The sequence below is a fragment of the Battus philenor genome, unplaced genomic scaffold (assembly GCF_028537555.1).
Source record: "Battus philenor isolate CCGP_79_NKW_IND1 unplaced genomic scaffold, ilBatPhil1.0.hap1 SCAF_8, whole genome shotgun sequence".
Taxonomy (NCBI): domain Eukaryota; kingdom Metazoa; phylum Arthropoda; class Insecta; order Lepidoptera; family Papilionidae; genus Battus; species Battus philenor.
In genome coordinates this window covers 7,581,600-7,606,741 of record NW_027181748.1, presented here as the reverse complement: position 1 = coordinate 7,606,741, position 25,142 = coordinate 7,581,600, and the positions used below count along the sequence as shown (strand labels likewise).

The following is a 25,142-nucleotide window of genomic DNA, read 5'->3' as shown; positions in this document are numbered from 1 at the left end:
CCCCCAAAGATTGCCTTAATGATTGATGATCGGTCTTACGCTGCCTGCATACAGCGACTTCCCGTGATCTTGACTGTCTTTGGTCCACCTAGTATATCGTCGCTTCAAGGGCCGTACCCAGACTTCTGTTACTTCAGACGATCAATTTTTCGAACTACGTCGGTCTTTCTTTGTCATTCCTGATTAAGAGTTCACAGCGAAGCTCCGACGCATAGCTTTTCCACATACGTACCATACATTACAAATAAACATTAAAATCGAAACTAACCAAGAGTTGTTTCGAGTTATAAATAGATGGGGTTTTGACAATCAAAATTTACTTAACATTACTATTGAAATTGAGTTGAGTGTGAAATGTAAATGTGTTTAAAATTACAATGTTTTTTTTTTTAATCATTACTTTGAAATAAACTTATCAGTACAATGTCCTACGAAGAAACTTTAGGAAAGTTATTAATTAAAAAACAGGTATTTTAAAATTTTTTATTCCCTTATCAAGTCTTATCGCTTGCCTCCAACACGCGGTGCTGACTTCTGACTTACTTTCGCAGCCTTGGCTTTAGGTGCTGCCTTTGCCTTTGTAGGAGGAGCAGTGGTCTTCTTGGCCGCTTTAGTGGTTTTCTTTTGTTCCTTTGCAGCCCTAAGTTAAAAGAAGATAAAAATATAATTAATTATTAACAATAAAAAATGATAAATAAACATTGAAGTATAATTTGTGGTTTCCTCTAAATGTGAAGAAAAATAGAGATAAAAAAGTATTAGGATTTATTATTGTGATGCATGTTTACCTTAATTAAATTTCACTAAATTACAGAAGCAATTCGACCAAGTAACTAATTTCGAAAGTATTTGCTTCAACATTTTGTTTGACTCACATTTAGGTAACACATGCATCAGAATATTTATTATATGGTAGTATAATAAAGTAAATATGTACAATAGTAAAGTAAATCATGGAAAAATCCTGATTTATCATACTTGATTGCCTGCTCTCTTTGTGCTTTCCTCACTTCTGGCTTCATGTTACGTTTTGCCATAATATCACTAAGAGAAGCGCCTACAATGGCACGCTGGAACTTCTGGGTTCTTCGAGTTCGCTTCTTGGCTTGCTCTTCTTCCTGGCCCTTCTTGAACTTACGCCTTGAAATAACCAATATACAATCCATTAACAGAATATTCTTAGAAATATAATTGTTTCAAAAAGTGTTTGATTTTATCAATACATTTCATACATTTTAGATTGTATGTTGAGTATAACTAGTACATAACCCTTTTGATTTGAAGGGTTGACTGTTAGTATCATACATAACAAATGTGATATTTAAATCTAAAATTTTAGACATGTAAAGCCATGTAGATACATTAATTTAGATATTGATTTTATATAGATTTCACATACACCTATCTCACGATTTACACGGTAGATATGCTGCAGAGAAAAATGTGTAAATTGTAAATTTAAAATTTTGCAAGTCAAAACCATGTAAGTCGAAAAACTTACAGAAAATGCATAAGTTTGCTATTTAACAGTTGTGATTTATTTCAATATTTTTTGGTGTACACAGAAATAAAAATGAAATGCATTGACAAGTTAAAATATTTAATATATTACGGAAACACTGTTTTTTTTTTATTTAATTACAACAAATTAAACAGAAGAACAAAAAATAAAAGCAAAGGTTTTATTATCCTTTATCACTGTCAGAAATTACTCTCATTCTTTTTTTCGAAATCGAAGGTTCGAATTTACTTTCATCACTCGAAGTTATTTTTGCAGATTCGATGTTTGAAGCAGAAATATTTACATTATGAGAGATGGTAATAAAATCGGTTTTTAAAACAAAAAAAGTTATTTGGAAAACTGTGTAAAAGCGAAAACGTGTAAAACAAGTACCGTGTAAATCAGGGGATAGGTGTATTTACAACTTCATTCTATTTGGAAATTAATAATAGTAATTTAAAAGAATTTCATTATTGTTTTGTGAAAAGACAGGTTATGTTCCTCAGTTGAACTATTATTATATATAATATGTGTGTTTATCAAATACTTTTACTAAATTAAATAATTTTTACACAAAAGTGAAATACATGACACAAAAATTGATCAGAAAAAAAATCTCTGTATCACATCAATTAGGCTAGCATTTATTGTTAATACAACTCCAACACCTAAACATTTCAAAATGTGAAATATCCTAACTTAAAATTTCTATTTATTAAATACCTGTTTTTATTAGTATTCAATAAAAAAAGAAAAGTTAATTAAACTTACTACTATAGATATATAAGACATTTATGTGCCACACAAAGATTTTTTACATATTTTCTGTTGTATTCCTATAACTAGCTGCACAAAGAATTTTAGTGATTTTTCAATCTGGTTAATTTAAAACTTAAAATAATGAAGTTTAAATGTTTCTGTGTACTTGAGCACACCGATGATAGCAATGTAGTCATTAGATTTGACCATAATATTTTAGATGTACCTCAAATATCTTTAAGTGGACATGACTCTAGTATGTCAAAAAAGTGAAGATCACTTCAATATTATCAGTTTTTTTAATAACAATAAATATGTTAGTGTATTGTGCAACAGACATGAAATATAGTTGGATGTTGATGAATGTAATATATTTCTATACAAATAATAAAAACCTGTATTCTCTCCAATACACACATTTTTTAATTTCATTTTTATTAGAAGCTTATTTTATATACATTAAAAATCTAACCTGTAAAGAACCGTCCATGTCACTTTTCGTGGATTTCTCCTCATTAGATGGGCAGCTTCACATTTTGAATTCAAAAATGTGAAGGTCTGAAACAAATTGTAAACGATTCCACAATTATTCAAAGTTATTTGGAGTTTTTTTACTTAAAATGTGGACAACAAATAGACTAAGGTAGTTTATACAAAATTACAGAATATAATATAGGGATCTAGATTTAGTACATTTTCAATTTTTGCATATAATTACATTTTACAATTGAGTTAAAATCTATAACTTACAATATATTATAATTATAAATAAGAGATTAGAATCAAATGGCAAACCTTTATATAAATATTGACACACATTTGTTTTATTATATTTTACAATTATATTACTTCGACCATTGTTTTATCTTACAATTAAAATAATTTTCTTTCAATTTGGAAGCATTTCGATGCAAGACATCTAACTGTAATTTTAATTTAAATGAAGATAAATCAATATAACAATACAAAAAATTAATACCTTGCCGTCTACCTTAACCATGGTTTTGCCATGGCCAGGGTAAATCTTGTAACCACTGTAGGCGCAAAGTCCGATCCTGAAAATAAAACACACATCTTAAAAACAAAACACTTCACTTACATATTCAACAGTATTCACAGAATAATTATAAAAGATTAATTTGATTTATAAAAATATAAAAATATTGCAGTAAACGTACTTCATTTTGACTTGTGTCAAGAAAGAAAGAACCAAATGACAGATACTATAGCAAATACCAAAGACAATGACAACAGAAAATGCCAGTGTCAAGTCGGCAGAGCTTGTATTTAACTATGTTTAAACCTTTCTTTAAATTATAATACTATTCCTTTGATTTAATTACTTCATTGAACCCTATTATAATATACTAAATAACTTCTTAACGCAAGAGAAAAATTAATTTCCTCATACCATTTTTCACAGTACACCTATGAGACATAAAATTTTTTGTAATATTTGAAAGGCTTACCTTATGTATATTTTCTTTTAGTTATCTTCGGTTAAGATAAATATCTTATTTGAAAATAACTAAAAAAAAATAAATATAAACCTTTCTTTTAAAATAGTCCTTTATCGCCACTAACATAGCATCTGGATAATTTTTCTAAAATGTTTTATGCGAGGCTTAACTGTCTACGTTTTGGTAGTAATGCTGTTAAGTATTTATAGCTTTATCGGGCTTGAGGTAGCATAGCGCTTAAGATGCTTAGCATAAAGCTTCTCAAAGCAATTGTTTCGTAAATGAGTTACGAGAGCGGCTCGGGAACCTCTACTTGGTCCGTTTCATTATTAATTGTGAGACCTCCAAACTTTTAGACTGCTTGGGTAGATACTCCATGCAGTGGTACAAGGGCTATCGAACTTTTGATCGATAGCTATTTTGGCATTATGATAATAGAATATCCAAAGCTAAGTTTACAACCACTTCGCAGATTTGCCAGTAAATTACAATAAATATTTACATTGTGATCAATAGCTCACGTTGTATTTCACCAACGGACGTGTCTACTTCGATCCTATCAGCCCTTTTTGTCTAACAAACTGCAGTTGGTACAGCGCAGTAATGATTGATTTCAGTAACATACGTTACTACGCTTACATTTAAACAGTATAGAAATTTCAATTCAATTCAATCAAAAGCAGCAAGCAACTATGCGACCCGAAGAAGTTCGCTGAATATCATTTTTTTTAAATATTTCTGTTTAACGATAGGTAAACCAATGATATATATTAATTAAATATGTAATGTTAGTAGTTTGTTAAATATTATTCTAGTATTTTATGAATTCAATTGAAGAGTAATGAAGATAATCCTAGTCCGTAGAGGTTTTAATTAGGAAGAAACCTGAAGAATATTCATTCACAATAATTATTTAGTACTGTACCACTCTAAGGAGGACACTAGATTACTGTCACATATAATGTTATTGGAGATAGAATTTTGAGTAATTAAAATAATAATTACATAATAACAATTTTTATACTATTACTTCCTTGGCAATGAAAAAAAAATTGTTTACAGAATATTTCATGTAATTTATAAGGCCAATATTATACTTTATATATTAATTTGAAACTGATTTGTACAATGTTAAAATAGATAATAAAATTAATTTATTATTAATTAAATTAAAAGCCTTTTTGACGTAGGACAGTATAAAAACGTGACATATCAAAAGCTAAGAACGCCATCTATGAAAATATTATCTCTAAGTAAAATAGTAAACTAAAAAGCTTATACCTATGTGTAGTAAGAAAATATCGTGAGCTAATCATTTGAATTTCATTATTTATTTTCCTGTAGTTAATTAAACAGGCTAATCAATGATTTGTCCAGATTTTCTAGAATTTCAGGTTGGATGAAATTATTTTAAACGATAACATGAAGATTCTAGATTTATTTATATTTACAAGTGTGATTCTTTGTATAACCTATGAATTTGAGAGGTTATCCAACCGGTCGTTATGATATTTTTAATCTTCTTCGTGTGAAGCAATAGATACTTTATTATTTACTTAATTTGTTGCCAGGACATTCTTAAAAAGATGCGCGTCTTGGATGATAAAATAGTTTACGCATTGAATACTTCCCTCCCCACGGAGTCCTTTAAAAGCAAAGTTAATGCAACACAAGCCTGCCAGGAACTTTATATTCAAATACAAAAAGGGCATGAAGAAAGAGAAAATGTTATAAAAAACTGCATCATTGCAACTGCAAACTCGGTTAAGGAATTAAAATTATCTAAAGAGACTAATCCTGATGATTTCGAAGTTTTAAAAAACCTGAAAGCTGAACAACGAAAGGTATTATAATTATTTTTTATCAATTCCCATTATAATTATTTCACAAATTCGTCTAAAAAAATATCAGCTAAAGTTATGAAGTAATGCTGATCAACCATGACACCAGAAGGGGATTGATTGTGCCCATCAGTACTGTAATAAGTTGTTAGAACATAGTACTGTAATAATACTGGTAGTGTTTAAAATTGAGGGACAAAACTTAGGATTTTAATATATTGTTTTAATTTGTTTCTTAAAATGTTAATTATTTATGTAATGGGAATTATAATAAATTAAAGTTTTTTGTATAACATTGTGTCCATTTGAGGTAATATTTGGTGTTATTAAATAGACATTATCCTTGTCGAATGTGAAATTAATGTATTTACTCTAATCTCTTTCCAACCAATGTTCAATTTACTTATTTTAATGAACTATTTGCAAATAACCAAAGAAATAAACATCTATTAAAAGGAAATCATCAATTAAATACTACTTTTATACTTGGACAGGAAATCTAGCATAAATTTATTAGTTAAGTACTAATGCTCTTGAAAATGATTATGAAAAATTAAAACATGACCAATTAAAACTATCCAAGTTTCCTTTAACCTTGGAAACCTATTTTTGAATAATGATATTATATTAATATCTTCCACATAAGAGTTGATTGAGCAATGATTATGGTAAATTATTTTCAGAATAAAAATTGTAAGGATGTCAATTGAAAAAAGTATCCATTTTCTAACAGACAGTGTCTTACATGTAAAGAAAATTACATGGCACTTGAAAAATAGTCATAGTTCCATGTATAATTAATTATAGTATTTTATATTATCTTCCTTCTATTTAAATGTAGTAAAATGACAAAAAAAATTAATAATGTGAATGTAAAATAATTAGTTTTAGTGTTACATTAAATGATTTTTATTTATTTTAGTTACGTCTCCTACAAACAGAACTAAGTGTGGAAGAAGTGATAAAGGAAAAGACAACAAAACTGTTCACAGAAAAATGTAGATCATACTTTAAACCAAATAATTTATGAAGACTGGAATTGGAGACTTACAGGGTGTTATTGATTTTTTGTAAATAGTAAAAAAAAAGTAGTTATCTACAACTTTTTTGTTTTCCCTCTTTTTTAGCCAGAATGCTTTTAAATTCTAGCCTTTTTGTAAAGTATAAATGAACTGAGGATAAATAAAATAATAATAGTAAACAGCAAATGTCATATATAAATAAAGTTTTTCCTTAATCTATTCTATTACATTTATCATTTATGCAACACAATATAGTTTAGGCAAATAAATATCACAAGGAAACTTGTTAAGATTAGATTGCAAACTTTTGTGATAAACTTTAAAAAATCAATTTGTACTAGATGTTTGGTCTGTTTTCGCTGCATGTTCCTCACGGTATTTTTTGTGCCAATCCAAATTATATTGATGTACAGACTCTCCTCTCTTAGCAGCTGCTTTTCCTGCTATAATTGCACCTAAACTTGCCAAAGCAGTTAAAACCATTAAAACGTTAGAAATCTTGATTCTTGCTTCACTTCTTGATCTATCGATAATCTCGGCTCTGAAAAATTAACATCAGTAGTTTATAACAGAAAAACGTGAAAATACGTAATAATACGATATAATTTACATAGTTTATTCGTAACATTCAAACGACCTTAAATAAATACGTACGATACGAAAGCAGGTATTTCGCTTTTATTCTTGTACTTCTTAGTCCAAACAAGAATAGTCTTTTCAAAGTCAGAGGGCTTATGCCTTCTTGTCATTGAGCGATCATCTGGTGGAGGATTCGCACCTGTAGCGGGTGTGCACATCCATCTTCTTAATAGGAGCGTTTTCGCTCTGTTTAAAAACAATTTGTTCATATTTTTTTAAATATAAAAAATAATGATGATTTAATATAAAAAGTCACGCAAGATGGTCTGTTAGACATAGGTAATACCTATAGGGCTGTACGAAGTCCGGTTTAAAAAAAAACCGGTTTCTTGCGTTCAAAAACAGCATTAAAATATTATCGTTTTAACAAAAAAAAAATAATTCCGGGCATTTTTATAGAAACACTAGACGATTTAGTATTTGCTCATTGATTGATTTTTATAATCCTTTACAACGTATTTTACAAAGAACAGACGTTTTATTTATCATCTGATATTAGGTCACAGCAGTATAAAAAGGCTTCCAGTTGTAAATGTCATATAATAAATTGACTAACGAGTTCAGTATAATTATTTCTAACTTGTATTTAGAATTTCATAACTTTATTGTTTTCTCTCCTTACATTTTTGTTTTTCATTTACTAATATAAGATTATACAACAAACGCTTTTAGCTATCTGAAGCTTACATTAAAATTATATACTCGTGTTAATGAGCAGCTATCATCAAAATAACATTACATATCATAAACTACAACAATAGAATGTTCACCAAAGAGAATCATACAAAAGGTATGAGCAACACGCGGTCCGCGGGCTGTTTGTGACCCTTTTAAACTTGCTTATGCGGCCCGCCAAGCATTTCTAAAGTTGAATTAATTTTATAGATTTTCTCTCAACAATATATTGTTATGAGATTAATTATAATAAAATGGTAGTACCTACTAAACTTAAACAATTAATCAAAAATTACCATCGATCAAGACTATAATCAACTGTATTTTCTATAGCAGCACATTGCTATAGAGTTAGTAATGTGTTAAATGTACCTCCATTCAGTGTATAAAAAGTCCAATTTTTTTCAAATTTCTATGAATTAAAGTATGTACTCATGTTATCGATGAATCTGTGCCAGCGCAGTAGTTATTTTTAACTCCCATCTAGAAGACAAGGATACGAAAAGAAAAACCTTTACTCTTCTACTTGTTTTTCATTAAATTGACCAAAATTTAAAATGCACAACACAGGGAGTACAGGTGATGACACAGGCCTTCCAATTATTTTTCTTCTAGCCCAGAGACCGTCAGTTGTGTCATGTGAGGTAGAGCGCTGTTTGGCGTTGGGGACGTCCGATTAACCAAAGCTGGTTGGTGATTTAAGAGTTTATCCATCATTACTTTGGTAAGAACTGGTAATGAATAACACCAGTACTACACCCTCGAGCAGAAACCGTCTCTATTCTCATGGTATGAATTCGTTTAGGATGTTGTTTAAATTCAATATCAGATTCTAAACAACATGACTATCGCTTACGATTGCAAAAATCATGTTTTTGTAGTCTTAAGTGATTATTCGATTCAAATCCCCTTCTATTCTGTGTCTGTTAGTCAACGCAAGAACGGATCAACGTGTTGAATGTGCTGACGTTTGTCCAGATCGTGTGAAACCACTTATCAAACTTTTTAATCTTACATCTTACAATTTGATGCAAATGTGTCAATATTATCTTGATGCTAACATTTAAGGTAGATTGAATGCTGATACTTTTCACAATCGCCATTATTTAGACCTTGATTTCGTTGCGGGTAATCTCGATGTAAGTTCTTCAGATCAAAATTTCCGTGTCGCAAGCGTTAACACTTTTTTGTTAATTGATATTGTGGAACATGTATTCTAAATTTAACTCTTACTTTATCGTGTTCATACTGAAACACTGAAATGGATACAAATGCAATGAAAAATTATTAATCAAAGACCAAGTCACTCATTTTTAAAAACGTAGAAAATGAAATTTAATTGTATTTAAAATGTATTGGCAAATATAAATAAATTACGCGTTCAGTCACCGCTTTAACAAAACAATATGTTCATATGTAAAGGTCTATTACTAAAAATGTGTGATATTAAGAATCTTTTTTTTCTGTGGTAAAAAGATTGGTTTCCTTTGCGTAAATCTTACAGCATTGTACATTTGTAATTGGTATACATTGATAGATTCATGACGTGATCTTAATTTCGTCTAAAATTAAGTTGATCGAGAATAGTTTTTTCTTCTACAATACATGTCTGATTAGTTAATATTATCCTTTTAAATATCTTGTGCAATATACAGTAAGTACACGTAAAATTTTTTGACAATAAACTGTTAATTCCACTTCAAACTATTGCTATATGCTACGGACATGTCAACTAAAAACAAATTTTAAGTGTTTAATTTTCGTATTTCCTTATTTTATTTCATATATTTCGTGTAAGGTTCTTTCTGTAATATGAAATTATGGTATGTTTGTTGCTTAAAAATTTGATAGGCATAAAAAGACTGATAATTGAGTAATAGTCTGTGAAAGAAAAAAGGATGACAGTTTTTCTTTTGTACGAAATTTTGAGTCAATTTTCTTTTAATGGAACTTAAAGGTTAGTAAATATGAAGATGATTCTATATTATACAAACATCAGAAAATGTTTTTATTTAATTTCTAACATTTAACTTTCTTTTGAGGAAATCAATATGTTCTAGAACTATAGGATGTGCAACTTCCACTATCAATCTAGATTGAACTGACTTTACATATCTGGGTTTCCAGATCATATCTGATACTATTCAACTTTTTATTTAGTCAAAATAGTAGAAATAAACAAAATAATTAAGTTTAATTATGTAAAATGCAATATCAATTAAATGCAAAAAGTATTAAAATTATAGTGAAAAACTGCACTACTATAACTTTACTGGTTCAGAAGCTATAAAGCAAAATGACAAAAAAAGATTTTCCTCTAATGATTATTTTATACTAAGGATGTTACAAATAAATAGTCATTTATTATTTAGGTTTTTTGAATTTAGACAACAGTAATTATTCTTCACTTCTATGCACATAGTTATTAGATAATTGGAGCAATTAAAGACATTACACATTATAAATTTTAATTGTAAATTTTGTCAAAGTACAAAATGAGTAGATGCATCTCTATTTGTCTTTGTTTTTTTTTATAATATTGGCTGTTATAACATTATGGTCCAAGGCAAGGAATATTATTTTACCGAAATTATTCATAGTTTATTTACAAAATGTAATGGGAAAGTTACCATGTTCTAATTGAGATATAAATATAAATTGGAACTTTTTAAGTTATCTCAGATTTCGAACAATTTTTTTTATTAAGGAAAGAAACTTTGATGAACTAATTTAAGTTGCATCTTCTGCTGCCAATTAAGATAATAAATAGTAATATTTAATAATAAATAATCATGAATACAACAATACTACCATGCCTTGCATATCATTGCCAAATACTGAAAATATGCCAAATATAACCTTGTTGGGAACACAACAAAAATCTGACTACACCGAGAGGAATAGATGTGTAAATCTGTGATATGAAAGATAAGGTAAAGAATGTAGTCATCCAAAAAAAGACAACGGAATGTGATGTTTTAACATATCCAATCAAGACTAAATGGAAGTCCGCAGGTCACTGGTCCCATTACAAGAATGATTGATGACCAAGAGGACAACCAAAGGCCAGATGGCCAGATAAATTTGTAAAGAGTATAGGCAAAAGTTGGCTGGACAAAGCTAAGGATACAGAAACATGGCTTGCCTTGGGGAAGGCTTTTACCCAAACAGAGTCCATACCTACACTAAATAATTAAAAGTAAAATTAGGAAATAGCTAAAATTCAATTGGATGATAGTGAAAATTAGAATCAAACCCATTTAATTATACTTGTAACTAACTAATTTTCTTAACTCTTCATTTTAATAAAAAACTAGATAAAGATTACTTATGTTATTATTGTTATAATATAAGATTAAGATTGCACATATTGTTTTTTTTTAATTTACACTACATAATATCCTTACTTGATTATAGTGCATTGTCTGATCATAGAAAAGTGATTAAAGTGTTACAAAATTTTGATAATATAGCATTGTACTGTGTAATACCACACCACATACCTTGCAATTGAATAATTTGTATTGCTTATTATTTATAGGACTATTTTGTTTGTTATTTACACAATTATTTTTATTTCTGTGGGAAGCCATTTGTAGCATTTATTTAATTCTATTAAGAGAAATGTTAATCTTCTAGGCCCTCTCAACATGCAATAGAACTTGCAAATTGCAGCAAAAGTTAATAAAAAGTCTGATCTAGCATATTTTTACATTTTAGTATTATTTTATACTGTTTTGAATTTCAACAGCTAAGATTAAATAAACAATTAACTTTGTTTTTTACTGTAAATGCTGTATACATCATCAACGCAAAGTTAAGTAATAAAAGCATTTTAATATGACAAAAGTATATAAATCATATGTTTGATGAATTTAAAAAAATTTAGGTATGTCTGGAGGACACAAACATCGTTACAAGAATGCAGGTTTAAGTGCAGACGAGTTGCGCCGTCGTCGAGAAGAAGAAGGAGTGCAACTACGTAAACAGAAAAGGGAACAGCAACTTTTTAAGAGAAGAAATGTTAATCTACCAGCTCCCAATGCACCTGACATTGCTTTGCAGGTATAAATACTTTTAGCACTTTATGAAAAATCAAGTATTTCAAAATATAGGCCATGAGGCTAACTGCTGAGCTATCTTACACACCACATATATTGTTTATTAGAACCAGTTCCCACAAGCTACATATTGAACTACTACTAACTATAATTTAACTTTCATATAAAATGTATGTAGACACACAAACATCTGTTGCCCAACTGACAGTGTGATTAGGTTTTAAGTCTTTTGCTATAGAATATATTACTTAATTACACTAGGTTTTAAGATTAGACATACAAGGCACAGATTGTTAATTTATTTATTGTGTAAATAACCACATTTCACATACTTTTGATTAAAAATCTCAAATAATGAAAATAATACTCACACACACAGTGGATCATAAAGCGTTACTTAAACTTAAATTTATTTCTTTTCATTTGCAATCATTTTGTAAAGAAATGGAAAAAATTTCACTTCAAAACAGTATTGAATACCAACCTAGATTTTAATAGGTCAAACATCCATAAGAAAGATGAAGCACTCACAATTTTCTTTCTGTAACCTTTGTTTTTCTTGTTTCTGATTGAATTTTCTTTTTACTTTTACATTAATAAATTTAAAATATTTTCACAGAAAAAAGTTTATTTTGTATTGGTATTTAAATTGTGTGTATTAAGTGTTTTTGAAATATATTTTGTAAGTTGTCTAACAGGCCTAAATTGTGATAATACCATAAGTGTTGGATTATAAGCAGACTTTTGAACCTTTTAAATCTTTTTTTATAAAAATTGAAAATGTTCTATTTCAGGAAGACATTAACATTTCTACATCTGATGATATCACACCAGAAATGGTAGCTGCATTATATAGTGATAATCCTCAAGAGCAAGTTATAGCTACACAGATATTTAGAAAGCTTCTAAGTCGTGAACCAAATCCACCAATAGATGAAGTGATACGAACTGGAATTGTTCCTAAATTTGTTGAATTTCTATCAAATAGCTCTAATCCAACATTGCAGGTATGTAGTAATATCAAATACTTTTAATAATAAGCTTTTATCCTTTCATTTTAAAAATGTCATGTGTGTATTTATTACTTATTACTGGCGGGTTTCCGTTGCCAGAGACTGCCTGACTACTACCATAGGATTTATTTCTGCCTCAAAGAGTAGTGGACTTGCATGTTGTTTGGGCTGAAACGTGTTATACCTGTTTTCCCTGTTTTATTTATTTAAGAGGTATAACAGGTTATCTGAAGCACTGTAGAAAATTATCGTTCTGTTTAGAGTTTTGTATTTTAAAACTTAATTGGTGCCAAGCCGGTTGTAACATTCACTGCCACTTGATTGTCTTATTAAGTGTGATTTACATTTAAGAGTTTTTTATTTCCTCTCTAAGACAAGCTGCTACAATATATGACTGGCTGCAGACATGCTGTTCTAAAACCTAACAATAATGTGTTTTAAAGTTAAACCAAGTATGCTAATTCAATCAGTACTAAGAAAGATTTCTTATACTACCAAACTCTACATACATGATACATTCAATTTATGACTAGCACATTGTTGGGTTTGAAATCTTTGGCTTCTGTTAGTTTTTTGTTGTAAGTCTGTTATTAGTGGCTGGCTTTTTTTGGTTTTTTCAAGTTGCCTACATAATTCTTAAGAGTCGAGATTACATTAAAATTTTAATGCACATTCCTATATTTTTTTTTTCTAGAAACTAGCATTCAATTCGTGCAGAAACAAAATATTTGCGCTAAAGTGTATTTATTTATATTAGTGATCGGTGTTTTTCAAAATCGTGTAAAATAATACCAAGTAAAAACAGCGGAGTATAACATAATAACAGCAACTGAATAAGCTAATAATGGTTTCGCGCTCTCGAGCTGATGACATTTCTTTGTGTTCCAGTTTGAAGCTGCATGGGCTTTGACGAATATTGCGTCTGGTACGTCGGAGCAGACGCGTGTGGTGGTAGAGTGCGGGGCCGTAGCGGCGCTGGTGGCACTGGTGGCAGGTGGCGCTGGTGACGACGTTCGCGAGCAAGCCGTCTGGGCGCTGGGCAACGTGGCGGGTGACTCACCGCGCTGCCGTGACGCGGTTCTCGCTGCTGGTGTCCTGCCACCGCTAATCGAGTTAGAGGCATTATTCTCAAAACTCTTTTTTCTACTTGAACATAATCAGTTTGTTTATTTATTTAAACCCGACAAGCCAACAGTAATATTAATAAGAGTTTACAGTAGTTTGATAGAAAAAAGTATAAAATTAAAAATGTTTTGCTACTGCTTATCGAGACACATCATAGTATCAATATTTATTTTTCCTTTACCATGTTTTATTACTATTAAGAAATATAGCAAAGACTATTTGTTTTCTACATATACTTAATAAATTTATTTTTATTAATTTGTTTCAAATAGACACCCCATTGCGAATACATTTTATATAAAAAAAACTTGTTTGGACAGGGCAAAAATAAAATATTGTGTAACAAATTAATTATATCCAAGATATTTTACAGTGATGGCATAGAGAAAAAAATTAAAGCAGATGATTTGTGTTATATTTATATTTATTTATATTATTACTTTGGCTTCGCAAATTGCCAAAAAATTGTTATTGTTAATACAAATGGGTCATGGTCATGTTTTGAAAAATAATATAAAAGTTAATATTGTTTTAACTCATATTTATTTCAATGAGAGACTATTGAAAAACTGTTATATTTATTTCCTTTAATATATGCAAAACTTCAAGTATACTTAATGCATTTTTAATAATATTTTAGGAGGCATATGTCCAGCAGTGCACATTTTGTGGCTGATAATGATGATGATATTTTTTTTAAAGAAGATCACTAGTTTTCAAAATAAGAATTTGTTATTCTATAATATTTTTCAGAATCTTAAACAAATATACAAGGTTATCTATGACAAGAAATGCAGTTTGGATACTTTCAAATCTGTGTAGAGGCAAAAATCCTCCTACAAACTTTGAAGCTGTAGCACCCGGTGTGTATCGAAATTTGATTAATTTTGTAGTTAAATCTTCCTGCTCTGCCTTTTCTTAAGTAGCTTGTTAAAAAAAAAACTATTATTTTATTATTGGAAATTCTCTGGTTACTATATAAACATGTATGCAATTTTTAATAGGTATTCCAGTATTAGCAAGACTTCTACACCATACAGATGCAGATGTATTAAGTGACGCATGCTGGGCTCTTTCATACTTATCTGATGGACCAAATGAAAAAATTCAAGCTGTGATTGATGCTGGAGTTTGTAGAAGACTTGTTGAACTACTGATGTAAGTACCAAAACTGTTAATTATTGTAAAAACAAACTTCTCACTATCATTAGACCAACATTTTATGTCTTTCTTGTATGAAGCATTGACATTAACTTTCGCATTGACTTCTCTGTCTGTTGACTGTCTCCTTCGGAAGGGAAGAGGAAATTTAAACTTATTTGAAATACCACCGCAAACTGGGCAGGTCTTCTCCAACTGTAAATAGAAGTAATGCTACAATTTATTCCGATAGTACTTATTTCTCTAAAGCTTACTAAAATTGTAGTAATTGTAGCTAGTCAACCTAAAATAATTATATTGATATTGCACTATTAAAATCCCTATGTAATCTAATAAAAAGTCAAAGCAGAGATTTCCTCATGGGGCCAATGGAATCTGTATGGGATTCTCATAGTCTCGTGAGATATAGCGGCGTGGACCGAAGCTTCAGCAGGAGCCTGTGAACTTAGTTACTTAGAACTTTTTATGATAAAGTTTGTTTCTTTTTAACAATTAGTATTTGGGATAACATTGTTTTTATTATTTCAGGCATAATAAGTCAACAGTAGTGTCAGCGGCATTAAGGGCTGTAGGGAATATAGTTACTGGAAATGATGCTCAGACACAGGCTGTTCTCAACTGCAATCCACTACCAAGTTTACATGTACTATTGCGCTCTAGTACTGAAGCATTGAGGAAGGAGGCTTGTTGGACATTATCTAATATTACGGCTGGAAATGCAGTACAAATTCAGGTATCTAAATACTAAACTACAAATATTATGATATATAAAGTGCAATTCTAAAAATAATAAATCCTAAAAATGTGTTAAATTTTCAACAAGTCAAAGCATTTAATTGATAGTGGGCAATGTGCTAAGAAAATAGACATTATATCCACTGTCACACAAAATTTGTCTTAGTTTCGGCTCATAATACTCTCATTAGTTCATAAATATTTGAAAACTGACTACCAATGAACATATCAAAAAGTCTTGTAAAGCCTAAAAATTAGGATTACAATTTCGCGATGTCTTGACACAAACAATAGTTGATTTCGTCTAAAAAGAATATGACTAAATTCAACCTAAATTGAATCTATGCCATTGAATGAAGTGTTAGATGGGACATATTCTATTGATATGTTATGTGGTTCATTTCCTAAACAAGCACTAACTAATCAACAAAATATGTAAATAGACATTGTATTTGTAACCTGATAATTATATAACCTTCAAACTAAAATACAGTTCGTCTGCAGATAAGGACAATAAAAATAATAATACATTATAAAAAAGCACATTAAAATAAACAGCTGTCTGATTTCGACATTATAAATATCAATTGTAACAAACGTTTAACTAAAGTATAAGGCAGACCCACTTTTGATTATTCTTTTCTAATTAATCCCCATTTCCTAGACATATGTAAAATACTGACACTGTGGAAATACTGCATTAAAACTTGTATAATTTAAGTACATAATTATATTCTCATTCATCTTATAATTCGTTTTATGTCATAATTTTTGACGATTAAATTACTAACGATTTTACTTTCTACAGAACTGCCATTGACTATTTATATTGAATGATTGAATGAAATTGGATTGGTATAGTAGAATGTACAAGTAATAATAACCTTTACAGGCTGTAATAGATGCGAATATTTTCCCGACGCTTATTGAAATTTTGAGGCAAGCTGAATTTAAAACAAGAAAAGAGGCGGCGTGGGCGATTACTAATGCAACTAGCGGAGGCACTCATGAGCAAATTAAGTAATGATTTGTCTTTTATAAATTTCTATCCAAATTTAATATCAAAATAAAATTTATTTATGAGTTATTTTTAAGAAAATTTTACTATTTCATGTAACACAAAAAAATTGTTGTTTAATGTTAATGGCTCGTCACAGTCAAAAAGAAAAAATGTCATGAACAAGTGTCAGAAATCATTTTCCATCATTCTAACACTAAATCTAAATATTAGATCTTAAATGAAGTGTTGCATATTTCTTACAAAATAGTCTTTCTTTGAACACATCTTAGCATGCCTTTTTATATGGTTTCATAGCTGAAGCTATTTGATAACTGAACACAGTGGCTATTACAGAAAAAGAAGTGTTTGTTTATTTTCCTTGCAATTTGTCTGTTTTAATTCTCCATAAGTACCTTCTTGGTGAATGAATAAAAATTTGCCGAAAAATTTTGTTCAACTAATCTCGAGTTTTTGACTATCAACTTAATTGGCGTACAATTTTTATCTCTATTGTTGAATGTTTTGTCTACGCCAGATATTATAAGAAAAAAGTTGAATCACAATGAGTTTTCACAATTACCATTTGTAGAATAATGAAAAATAAATTCATTTTATAGATATCTAGTTGAACAAGGATGTATACCTCCATTGTGCGACTTATTGACCCTGACTGACGCTAAAACTGTACAAGTGGCCCTCAATGGACTCGATAATATCCTGAAAGCTGGTCAACAGTCAGACCAACTTAACCCATATGCGGCTCTCATTGAAGAATGTTTTGGTAAGATTTTATTAAAGCAGTTGTATTTGAAATATTTAAGTTATATTTTGGTATTTGTAACAAATTCTCTAACGATGAGAAATAATATAGGGTATCTACCCTATATTATTTCTCATCATATGTGAATTTGGATTAGGTATGTATCATAAAGGTAGATGCCATAGATTACAGTACCATTAAAAACTTAACTGCTTTATTATATTTATGCTAGACACAAGTGTACTAAACACTAAGTGTAACCACAGTGTAAACACAGTGAACATGGCAAGTAAAAAAAGTAACCAGCTTATAATCAAATTTCACTTTTCCTCTTCTTTCATCCCCCCTCCCCTCGGCTCACTGCGTTATCTGTGACCCCTGCATCTCCAGAAATGTTACATCACAAAAGCTAGCCACTCTGAAAATAACACTTAATCATACAATTTTATTTTTCATTTTTAATGACTAAATTTAATTAAATTATTTATTATCTGAAATTTAAAGCTATTTCCTTATTGTACCAATGCCCATGTGTTTCTTAAGTGTTCTGAGATATCGATAATCAGTCTTGAAGTATCTTAACAGTCAATTTTCACATTTTATTAGACAACCCCCCTTCTTTCTGTTATTTCTCGTCACACCAAGCTATGACCCCTCTTTCCCTTCAGAGCTAACATATTTTATGATGGGTCCTGTGTACAATATTAATACAGTGAATTCTTAATACAAATAAAGATAATAAAACCATCTTTTATGACAAAGGTGAAAAACAATAAGAATCTTGTATTTTATCTTTACTGCAATTAAATATATTAATTTGTTGATTAGGATTGGACTTATAATATTTGGTCTCGAGTTGTATTGTACATTATTATTGTATGGTGCTGGATATTTGTTTTTTTTTGTTGTGAAACAAATATAACATTGTAGCTGATCCCTGAGGTAGCATAATAAATGGTCTTTTATCTTTTTCGTAAAATCTGTTCTTAGCTGACCTTCACTCGGCGAAACCAAATTTCAAATATCTAAGTGTTATGTTTCCAGTGATATGCGATGAGTAAATACATAAGTGGATATCTCTTATACCTCTATATATATTGGAGATGTTAATGCTGTTAGCCCTAAGGCTTTTACAGCTTCGTCGGTACTGAGTTTATGGAGCGGAAGGGTCCGTGAACTAGATATACCTCTATACATATAAATTTCTACAGGTTTGGACAAGATAGAATTCCTGCAATCACATGAAAACCTGGACATATATCAAAAGTCATTTGAGATCATTGAAAACTTCTTCGGATCAGAGGGCGAGGATGGTCGTGTAGCGCCAGAGGTGTCTTCAACGACAGGACAGTACTCTTTCTCTACTGATCAATCTGTTCCCATGGGCGGCTTCCAGTTCTAACAATGGACTAAGAAACAATTATTAATGAGTGAGTACTTTGTATAAAGATGTGATTTGTTTTACAAGATATGTTATTATTACTGATGTTCTGATACTCTCTAGGTAGCATTTTTATGTATAAGACAACTAATTAGTTATCTTATACATTGTGTAATGGCAATGACTTAATGACTTACAGGCATTATCTACCAGACAATCGCTTAGCAACAGTGGGTTATATCCTTACTCACTGTTGTTACTACAAGAATAATCAGCTGTCTCTATTTGCATCTCAAAAGTTAGTGTATTGTCTGGGGATATCGGTTTTTTATATAAGGTACCAACTGGGCCAATAATCAAGTGATAAGTGACATTTGATAAATCTTTATTAATAATGATTTATATTTTCTACTAACATTAACATCTAAATATAAGTTTAAATGTGAGTATAAAACATTTAATATAACACGTGTATGTATATATTTATCTTTGTACTTTTACTCATATTGTTTTAATCTTGAATTCTGTTTTACGACGCCAAAATATCAAGTAAGTGATTGTGTGTCGACGAAGTGTCACTAACGAAAAGTTACAAAAAATTCAGTTATGCTCATATACTGTATTGTGTTACAAAACAAGATATTTTTAGTTTTTATACCAGAAACTATGGAGTAGTAACCTGTTAAACTTTAGCACAACTTATTTGACTGGTGTATTGAAACAGTAATAAATAGGTCTCCCATTGTAATATGTCATTTAAACTAGTTTCTAAAGTGCCTTTTATATTGAATAATACCAATGTGTTTAAAGTGGACCTTTAATTTGTTGTTGTCTTTTAAACAGATGGCTATAACAAAGAGTGGATAATCCCCTATGGGCTGCAGCGAAGTAATCTACACGGGAGTGTGTTCATATTGTGCACCACAATTGTTGGCAGTCGGACAGATGACTACAAATGGAATAGTCTGGACGACTTATGGGATAAGCTAAGCTCATTCCGATACCTACCACTGCCAACATCCATAATATACAGTAGTGTAGATGATTATTATATTATGATTTATAACGCAAATTATTAACCTCGCCTTAATATTTGTTTTTGCTTGTGTAGATAAAGGTATTTTTTTATTGTATAAAGTATATTTTATTTGCTTTTATGCATATCATCGTTAGGAAACATTGAATGTTTGTTATGTATTAAAGAAACTTTTTTATTTGTTATAGTACAGGCTGGTACCAACACAAATGTCTTTTATTGTTTTATATATTTTACAGGTTTACAAAAGATTGAAATATTTTTCTAGCACTGGTTTATGTTAAACTTTTTGAAAATATAATATCATTTATGTTCATCTATAAATTATAGAAAATGTTTTATACTTTGTATATAGTACATAATCCAATAGTCGTCTATATATTGATTTCAACACATTATCAATATACTTGAAATTACAGATTTTTTTACAAAATAATTTTATAATTTCTTTTGCACCCGAGTATCCTGTTTCATATTTGTTGCTATTATATTCAGCAGGTCAATTTTTAAACAATACTAAATTATAATTATGTTCGGGAAATTACTATACTAACACATGTCAAAATGTCTTGATTGTTTCCTTCATAATGTTCCACAAATAAGTTACTTTTCCGACTCAATTTTTATGAAAGTTTTACTCTATAAAGAAATAAATTAGATCAGAATAATACTGTTTTGAAACAAAAAATATTTTGCTGTATTAAGCGCATTCTTTACAGAGACGTACAAACGCTTAGTAAAACAACAACCCTCGCAAAAATTAATGACCGAAAAAAGTCGCCTCTAAAAGAGTGACGTATCTTTCGAATCAATTTACTACAAGATATTTCAAAGGCATAAATAAAATAGTTTTATTATATGAGAGACATTTACTTCAATATTTATAATCATCAGCTAAAAATTATTTTTACGTTAGTTCGTAATGCGCCAACAACTGAAAAGAACTAAGAACAAGCTTGGTGGGATTTGTAATTTTTTTCTAAATATGAGAACAATTCATTCACAAACATCTGCATTATTCACTTATTCGGAAATAGAATAATATGCCTTTTAGCAGAAGCTGTGCTTAATAAAACTGTTGAAATTGTAAAGAGTTCGCCTATTGTTTGTTAGACTGCGAAGGATAATCTTTTTAGTAAGTTATTTCTAAAGTTTTAAATGAAATTTTTTGTGTGGTTATTATTTTTATGCGCTCTTTTATTTTTTTCTTTTATCTTTTAGCTCTTTTATTCACTGCATAAAAACAGGTTAGCGTGTATATAGATTATAAAAATGAACTAGGTTGTCTCTACACCAGGTACTTCTTTAATCTTATTTGCGGGCAATAAAAAGGATACCAATTAATACAAACTTATAAAACATTTTACAGAATTTGTAATTTAAATGTGTTCTTGATATCGATTCTAGATATCGATTTCCTATTGTTAACTTGAGTACGTATTCGTCCTTATCGCATTTGAAGGAAAAACACCGTTTAAAGTGTAGTTTGTTGGAATCGAAGGCTAAATGTTATATTAATCTTAACAAATTAATCGCCTTTAGTTACATGAGTAACTACTTTCCTCACACGTAGTAAAAACTAATTCAATACACATATTATCAAATATTACTTATTTATTTGTGTTAATTTCTTTGTTTGATATATACTTGCACAAAACTAAAAATCTTATACTTTCTTTATTGCTTATCAGTTTGCATCTCCCCTGAGTTTGACTATCTTATAAGGGGTCTTAGGTTAGGAGCCCTAACCGCCTCGAACCCACGGAATCTGCAGATGCCATATGGGCAGCAGTGAGAGTCCATCGAAAAAACACCAATCTACCAGAAGATATAACAAATACCACGAATGAGCATTAGGTTGTTATAAATGGCTGCTTTGTATAAGCCCTGTACCATCCAATTTTCCTTTGTTATGATAAATTGCGTAGTGTGACGAACAGGAATATTTCATTTTTTCAAATGATATTACAACGCTGAAAGGAAGCCAATTTACAATTGTTCAAACTCAAAGTATCTTTATTCAAGCAGACATTTGTATGCGATTTTGAATTGTCAGTTATTTCAAAATTAAAAGTAGTAAGCTGTAACCAGCATGGAAAGATGATCTGCTAAGCAGAGCCGATCAGAAACTCAACAGTCACTCTATTTAAATTAATTTTATTATTTTTTAATATGTACATTATAGTATCAACCATGCAAATGGGTACATATCAAGAAACCAAACTCGAAACACTTCGATTATCCAAAATCTACTGAATGCTTTAATAAGATTTATTTAAAAATATACTTATTATTTTAAAACTAAAAGGTCTAAGTTAACCCGTGGAACTTTATTTAATTTGTGTACATTCAGACCCCATGAAGTTTTTGTTAACTTTTTGAACACGAAATTTGGGCGTTACAATTTAGTTTTATTTCTTGTTTTTATTATGAGTTTTATTAAAATGAAATAAAATGGAGAATGGACTATTTTCCGTCACTGGAGGAGGCCAATTTTCATACAACACACATAAAATAATGTACTCCTTGCAATATTTCGCTCAACGGAGAGCGCCACAATGTCTAATCGAGATTAAATAAAACATCGTTATAAGCCAAGATATGTGACCTACAGCAATAGCTTTTTCTCTACAGAACGAACTTAACTGTCTATAATTTTGTATTTAAATGATATCTGTATCTCTGTGCTATATCATATTAACTTTATTTTTCGATAGAATTCATACCTACTGTAATTGCATTGGAGCTACTGAAAATTGTCTAATCCTTGATTATGTATTTGTATGCGATAGAGATAGTAGCCATAGTTATAATACCCAACTTATTTTTAACAACTTTCTGAAGGACTTAGACATGTCAAGAGCGAACATTAGCTCATGGGTTGAGTCTCCAAAGGAACATCAGTATCGAAGTTGAAGGTCAATACTTTGCAAGGAGGTCTCTTTAAACCTGCTACGCGGATTGTAATATCAGACCACCCTACCGGGTCTTTTTTCTTACAACGAGATGAGCCCGGTACCCGATCGGCGAATCTATGGAATGCCAAAAAGTTACGTAACTAGAAGTTAAAAATTTGTTAAAGGTTTTTAGAACAAGAACTTTGCTATCCATTGGGTACTGATATAGTTGAAACTTAGTTTGATAATTAAATTGAGTCTACCGAAACAATGAATTTATTGCAAAGCAAATTTTACGGCCTCGCAGTTTCTCTCAGAAATAGTTTCTGCAAGACTGTGTTAAGGATAAAATTTGCACTGAACAATTGAATCTTTTTAACAGCCTCAACACTGTCAATCATAATTAAGCTTTGGTAGCCGCAGCAGTAGAGAAGTGAGACTTGCGATCGTAAGATCTCGGATTCGAGTCCCTGGATACAATTTTATATAATTTATGCTTTGTGCAATAATTATCTAGAGTTGTCACTGGTCACAATTTAAAAAATTGGATTGCACTACTAAAACATGTGGAACTATTAACGAAATAGACACTATTTTTTTCATTTGTCAAATATTAAATATCTTTAAGCGTAGTCACGGTGGACATAATATGTTCAATATTTACAATAACCGAACGAAACTCGTTACATTACATTAAAATAATTACCTTCATGTAAATTGTTTCTTTTATTATAATAAAAAACATAGTTCTTGTTTAGTTTCCAGAATTTACCAGAGATAAGAAGTATAGTTTTCGCTCTAATACAGTGACGGGCAATCCTTATTATGTTTTATAGTTTGATGAAAGTTGTAGCTATTGGGAATACTCGAGTAACAGGATTTGCTTTGTCGTATTAAAATTAAGCTAGAATCAGGATATGCAGGACTCTTAAACATAGAATTTGGTTATTTTATTGTTTGAGCGTATTATTTATCAGGTAAAAGAGATGTCTATAGTCGATTAATAATATGAAAAATTACCCTTTACCATTAATAATAACACAATGGACTATTTGCATTTGTATTTGTAAACGAAATATTAATTACTGCTAATTTAATTTAATGTTCTATAGAGCAGTATGTACCACTAAAAGGTAAAACTAAAACGGTTCTTTAAAAACCATATAAATACTTACTTTTATCAATTGAAAAAAGTATTTTTGCTATAGTATTTATCTCTACTATGTCTGTTCTGTTTTTTATTTTATTCTCGGTTATAAGGCAACGTGCGTGATCTAACACCCCAGACAATAGTTAATGTATGAATATTACATGGCAAAACGCAAAAAACCGGCATCGACACAAACATGTTAAAATCACACCATTAAAAAACAACAGTTGGCATTACAAGGTTCATTTAATAAGTTTGTTTTGATCACGTCACTCTATTTAATGTATAGATATTAAATAGTTTCTTTGGTTTTTTATATAATAAAATAAGGAAGCAATTTAAACTTGATGAGAAAACACATGTTTTGAATATCCATATATTTCATCATACCAGGATTTTGCCTTAATTACCTTTTTGCCAAAATACTACGCATTAATCACTTTTGTGGTCGCAGTTTTAAGAAATACTATAGTGTACATTATTAGTCCAGTATAAAGTAGCGTCCTTCTAACCATACCGTTTGGCGACTAAAAATAAATGAACCCGCTTACAGCTACACTAGACATACTTATCGTATTTTTTATCGCTATTTGTCCAGATAAATTGAATAATACTGTAGGTGTAGATTAGTTATTTCTGGCACGTATTGTTTTAAAGATTCCTAATAAAGAATTAATGGCCTTGTGCTCAACTTCACTTTGAGTGCCATTGCTAATATTGCACGATTAAGTCATACGTTATTAATGTAAACTACTTATAAAGTCAAGATATTGAAAATTGTCGTGTACATAAGTTAAAATAATCTATTTATACGTATTTAACTGATAAGAAGCAGACAAATATAAGAATTTTTTGCGCGTATGAAATAAAAATAATCATTTGAGTACAACGATTTTAATCGTGCGCTCTTGCCATATATGTATTTC

At 29.9% G+C, this 25,142-nt stretch overlaps 4 protein-coding genes across 4 annotated transcripts; 2 read left to right on the top strand and 2 right to left on the bottom strand.

Moving 5' to 3' along the window:
• Nucleotides 1-469: 469 nt before the first annotated feature.
• On the bottom strand, nt 470-3,530 carry RpL24 (ribosomal protein L24). Its single transcript, XM_068775401.1, has 5 exons — nt 3,439-3,530; nt 3,240-3,315; nt 2,733-2,818; nt 979-1,140; nt 470-640 (listed from the first exon to the last, which is right to left on the bottom strand). Exons 1-5 carry the CDS (start codon nt 3,441-3,443, stop codon nt 502-504), a joined length of 468 nt encoding a protein of 155 aa, XP_068631502.1. The 5' UTR covers nt 3,444-3,530; the 3' UTR covers nt 470-501.
• Nucleotides 3,531-4,994: 1,464 nt separating this feature from the next.
• On the top strand, nt 4,995-6,807 carry Ccdc58 (Coiled-coil domain-containing 58). Its single transcript, XM_068775092.1, has 3 exons — nt 4,995-5,114; nt 5,292-5,564; nt 6,484-6,807. Exons 1-3 carry the CDS (start codon nt 5,085-5,087, stop codon nt 6,589-6,591), a joined length of 411 nt encoding a protein of 136 aa, XP_068631193.1. The 5' UTR covers nt 4,995-5,084; the 3' UTR covers nt 6,592-6,807.
• On the bottom strand, nt 6,759-7,502 carry LOC137931632 (UPF0389 protein CG9231). The gene is made up of 2 exons (XM_068775093.1): nt 7,238-7,502; nt 6,759-7,124 (listed from the first exon to the last, which is right to left on the bottom strand). The coding sequence occupies exons 1-2, from the start codon at nt 7,429-7,431 to the stop codon at nt 6,911-6,913; spliced, it is 408 nt and encodes a 135-aa protein (XP_068631194.1). The 5' UTR covers nt 7,432-7,502; the 3' UTR covers nt 6,759-6,910.
• A 1,923-nt stretch (nt 7,503-9,425) lies between these two features.
• Nucleotides 9,426-20,379, top strand: Kap-alpha1 (karyopherin alpha1). The gene is made up of 11 exons (XM_068775385.1): nt 9,426-9,551; nt 11,787-11,962; nt 12,753-12,965; nt 13,860-14,083; nt 14,850-14,959; nt 15,101-15,254; nt 15,786-15,990; nt 16,885-17,012; nt 17,610-17,773; nt 18,964-19,182; nt 19,977-20,379. The coding sequence occupies exons 2-10, from the start codon at nt 11,789-11,791 to the stop codon at nt 19,152-19,154; spliced, it is 1,563 nt and encodes a 520-aa protein (XP_068631486.1). The 5' UTR covers nt 9,426-9,551; nt 11,787-11,788; the 3' UTR covers nt 19,155-19,182; nt 19,977-20,379.
• The last annotated feature ends 4,763 nt before the right edge of the window (nt 20,380-25,142 follow it).

Coding starts and splice junctions, on each gene's coding strand:
- RpL24 (XM_068775401.1), bottom strand. Junction 2,819..3,239: donor TGGTTAAGGTAGACGGCAAG/GTATTAATTTTT, acceptor AATTTGTTTCAG/ACCTTCACATTTTTGAATTC. Junction 641..978: donor CAAAGAGAGCAGGCAATCAA/GTATGATAAATC, acceptor CTTTTAACTTAG/GGCTGCAAAGGAACAAAAGA.
- Kap-alpha1 (XM_068775385.1), top strand. CDS start 11,789: ATGTCTGGAGGACACAAACATCGTTACAAGAATGCAGGTTTAAGTGCA. Junction 17,013..17,609: donor GGCACTCATGAGCAAATTAA/GTAATGATTTGT, acceptor TTCATTTTATAG/ATATCTAGTTGAACAAGGAT. Junction 17,774..18,963: donor TCTCATTGAAGAATGTTTTG/GTAAGATTTTAT, acceptor AAATTTCTACAG/GTTTGGACAAGATAGAATTC.
- Ccdc58 (XM_068775092.1), top strand. CDS start 5,085: ATGATTTGTCCAGATTTTCTAGAATTTCAG. Junction 5,115..5,291: donor CAGATTTTCTAGAATTTCAG/GTTGGATGAAAT, acceptor ATTTGTTGCCAG/GACATTCTTAAAAAGATGCG. Junction 5,565..6,483: donor TGAAAGCTGAACAACGAAAG/GTATTATAATTA, acceptor TATTTATTTTAG/TTACGTCTCCTACAAACAGA.
- LOC137931632 (XM_068775093.1), bottom strand. CDS start 7,431: ATGAACAAATTGTTTTTAAACAGAGCGAAAACGCTCCTATTAAGAAGA. Junction 7,125..7,237: donor GAAATACCTGCTTTCGTATC/GTACGTATTTAT, acceptor TTAATTTTTCAG/AGCCGAGATTATCGATAGAT.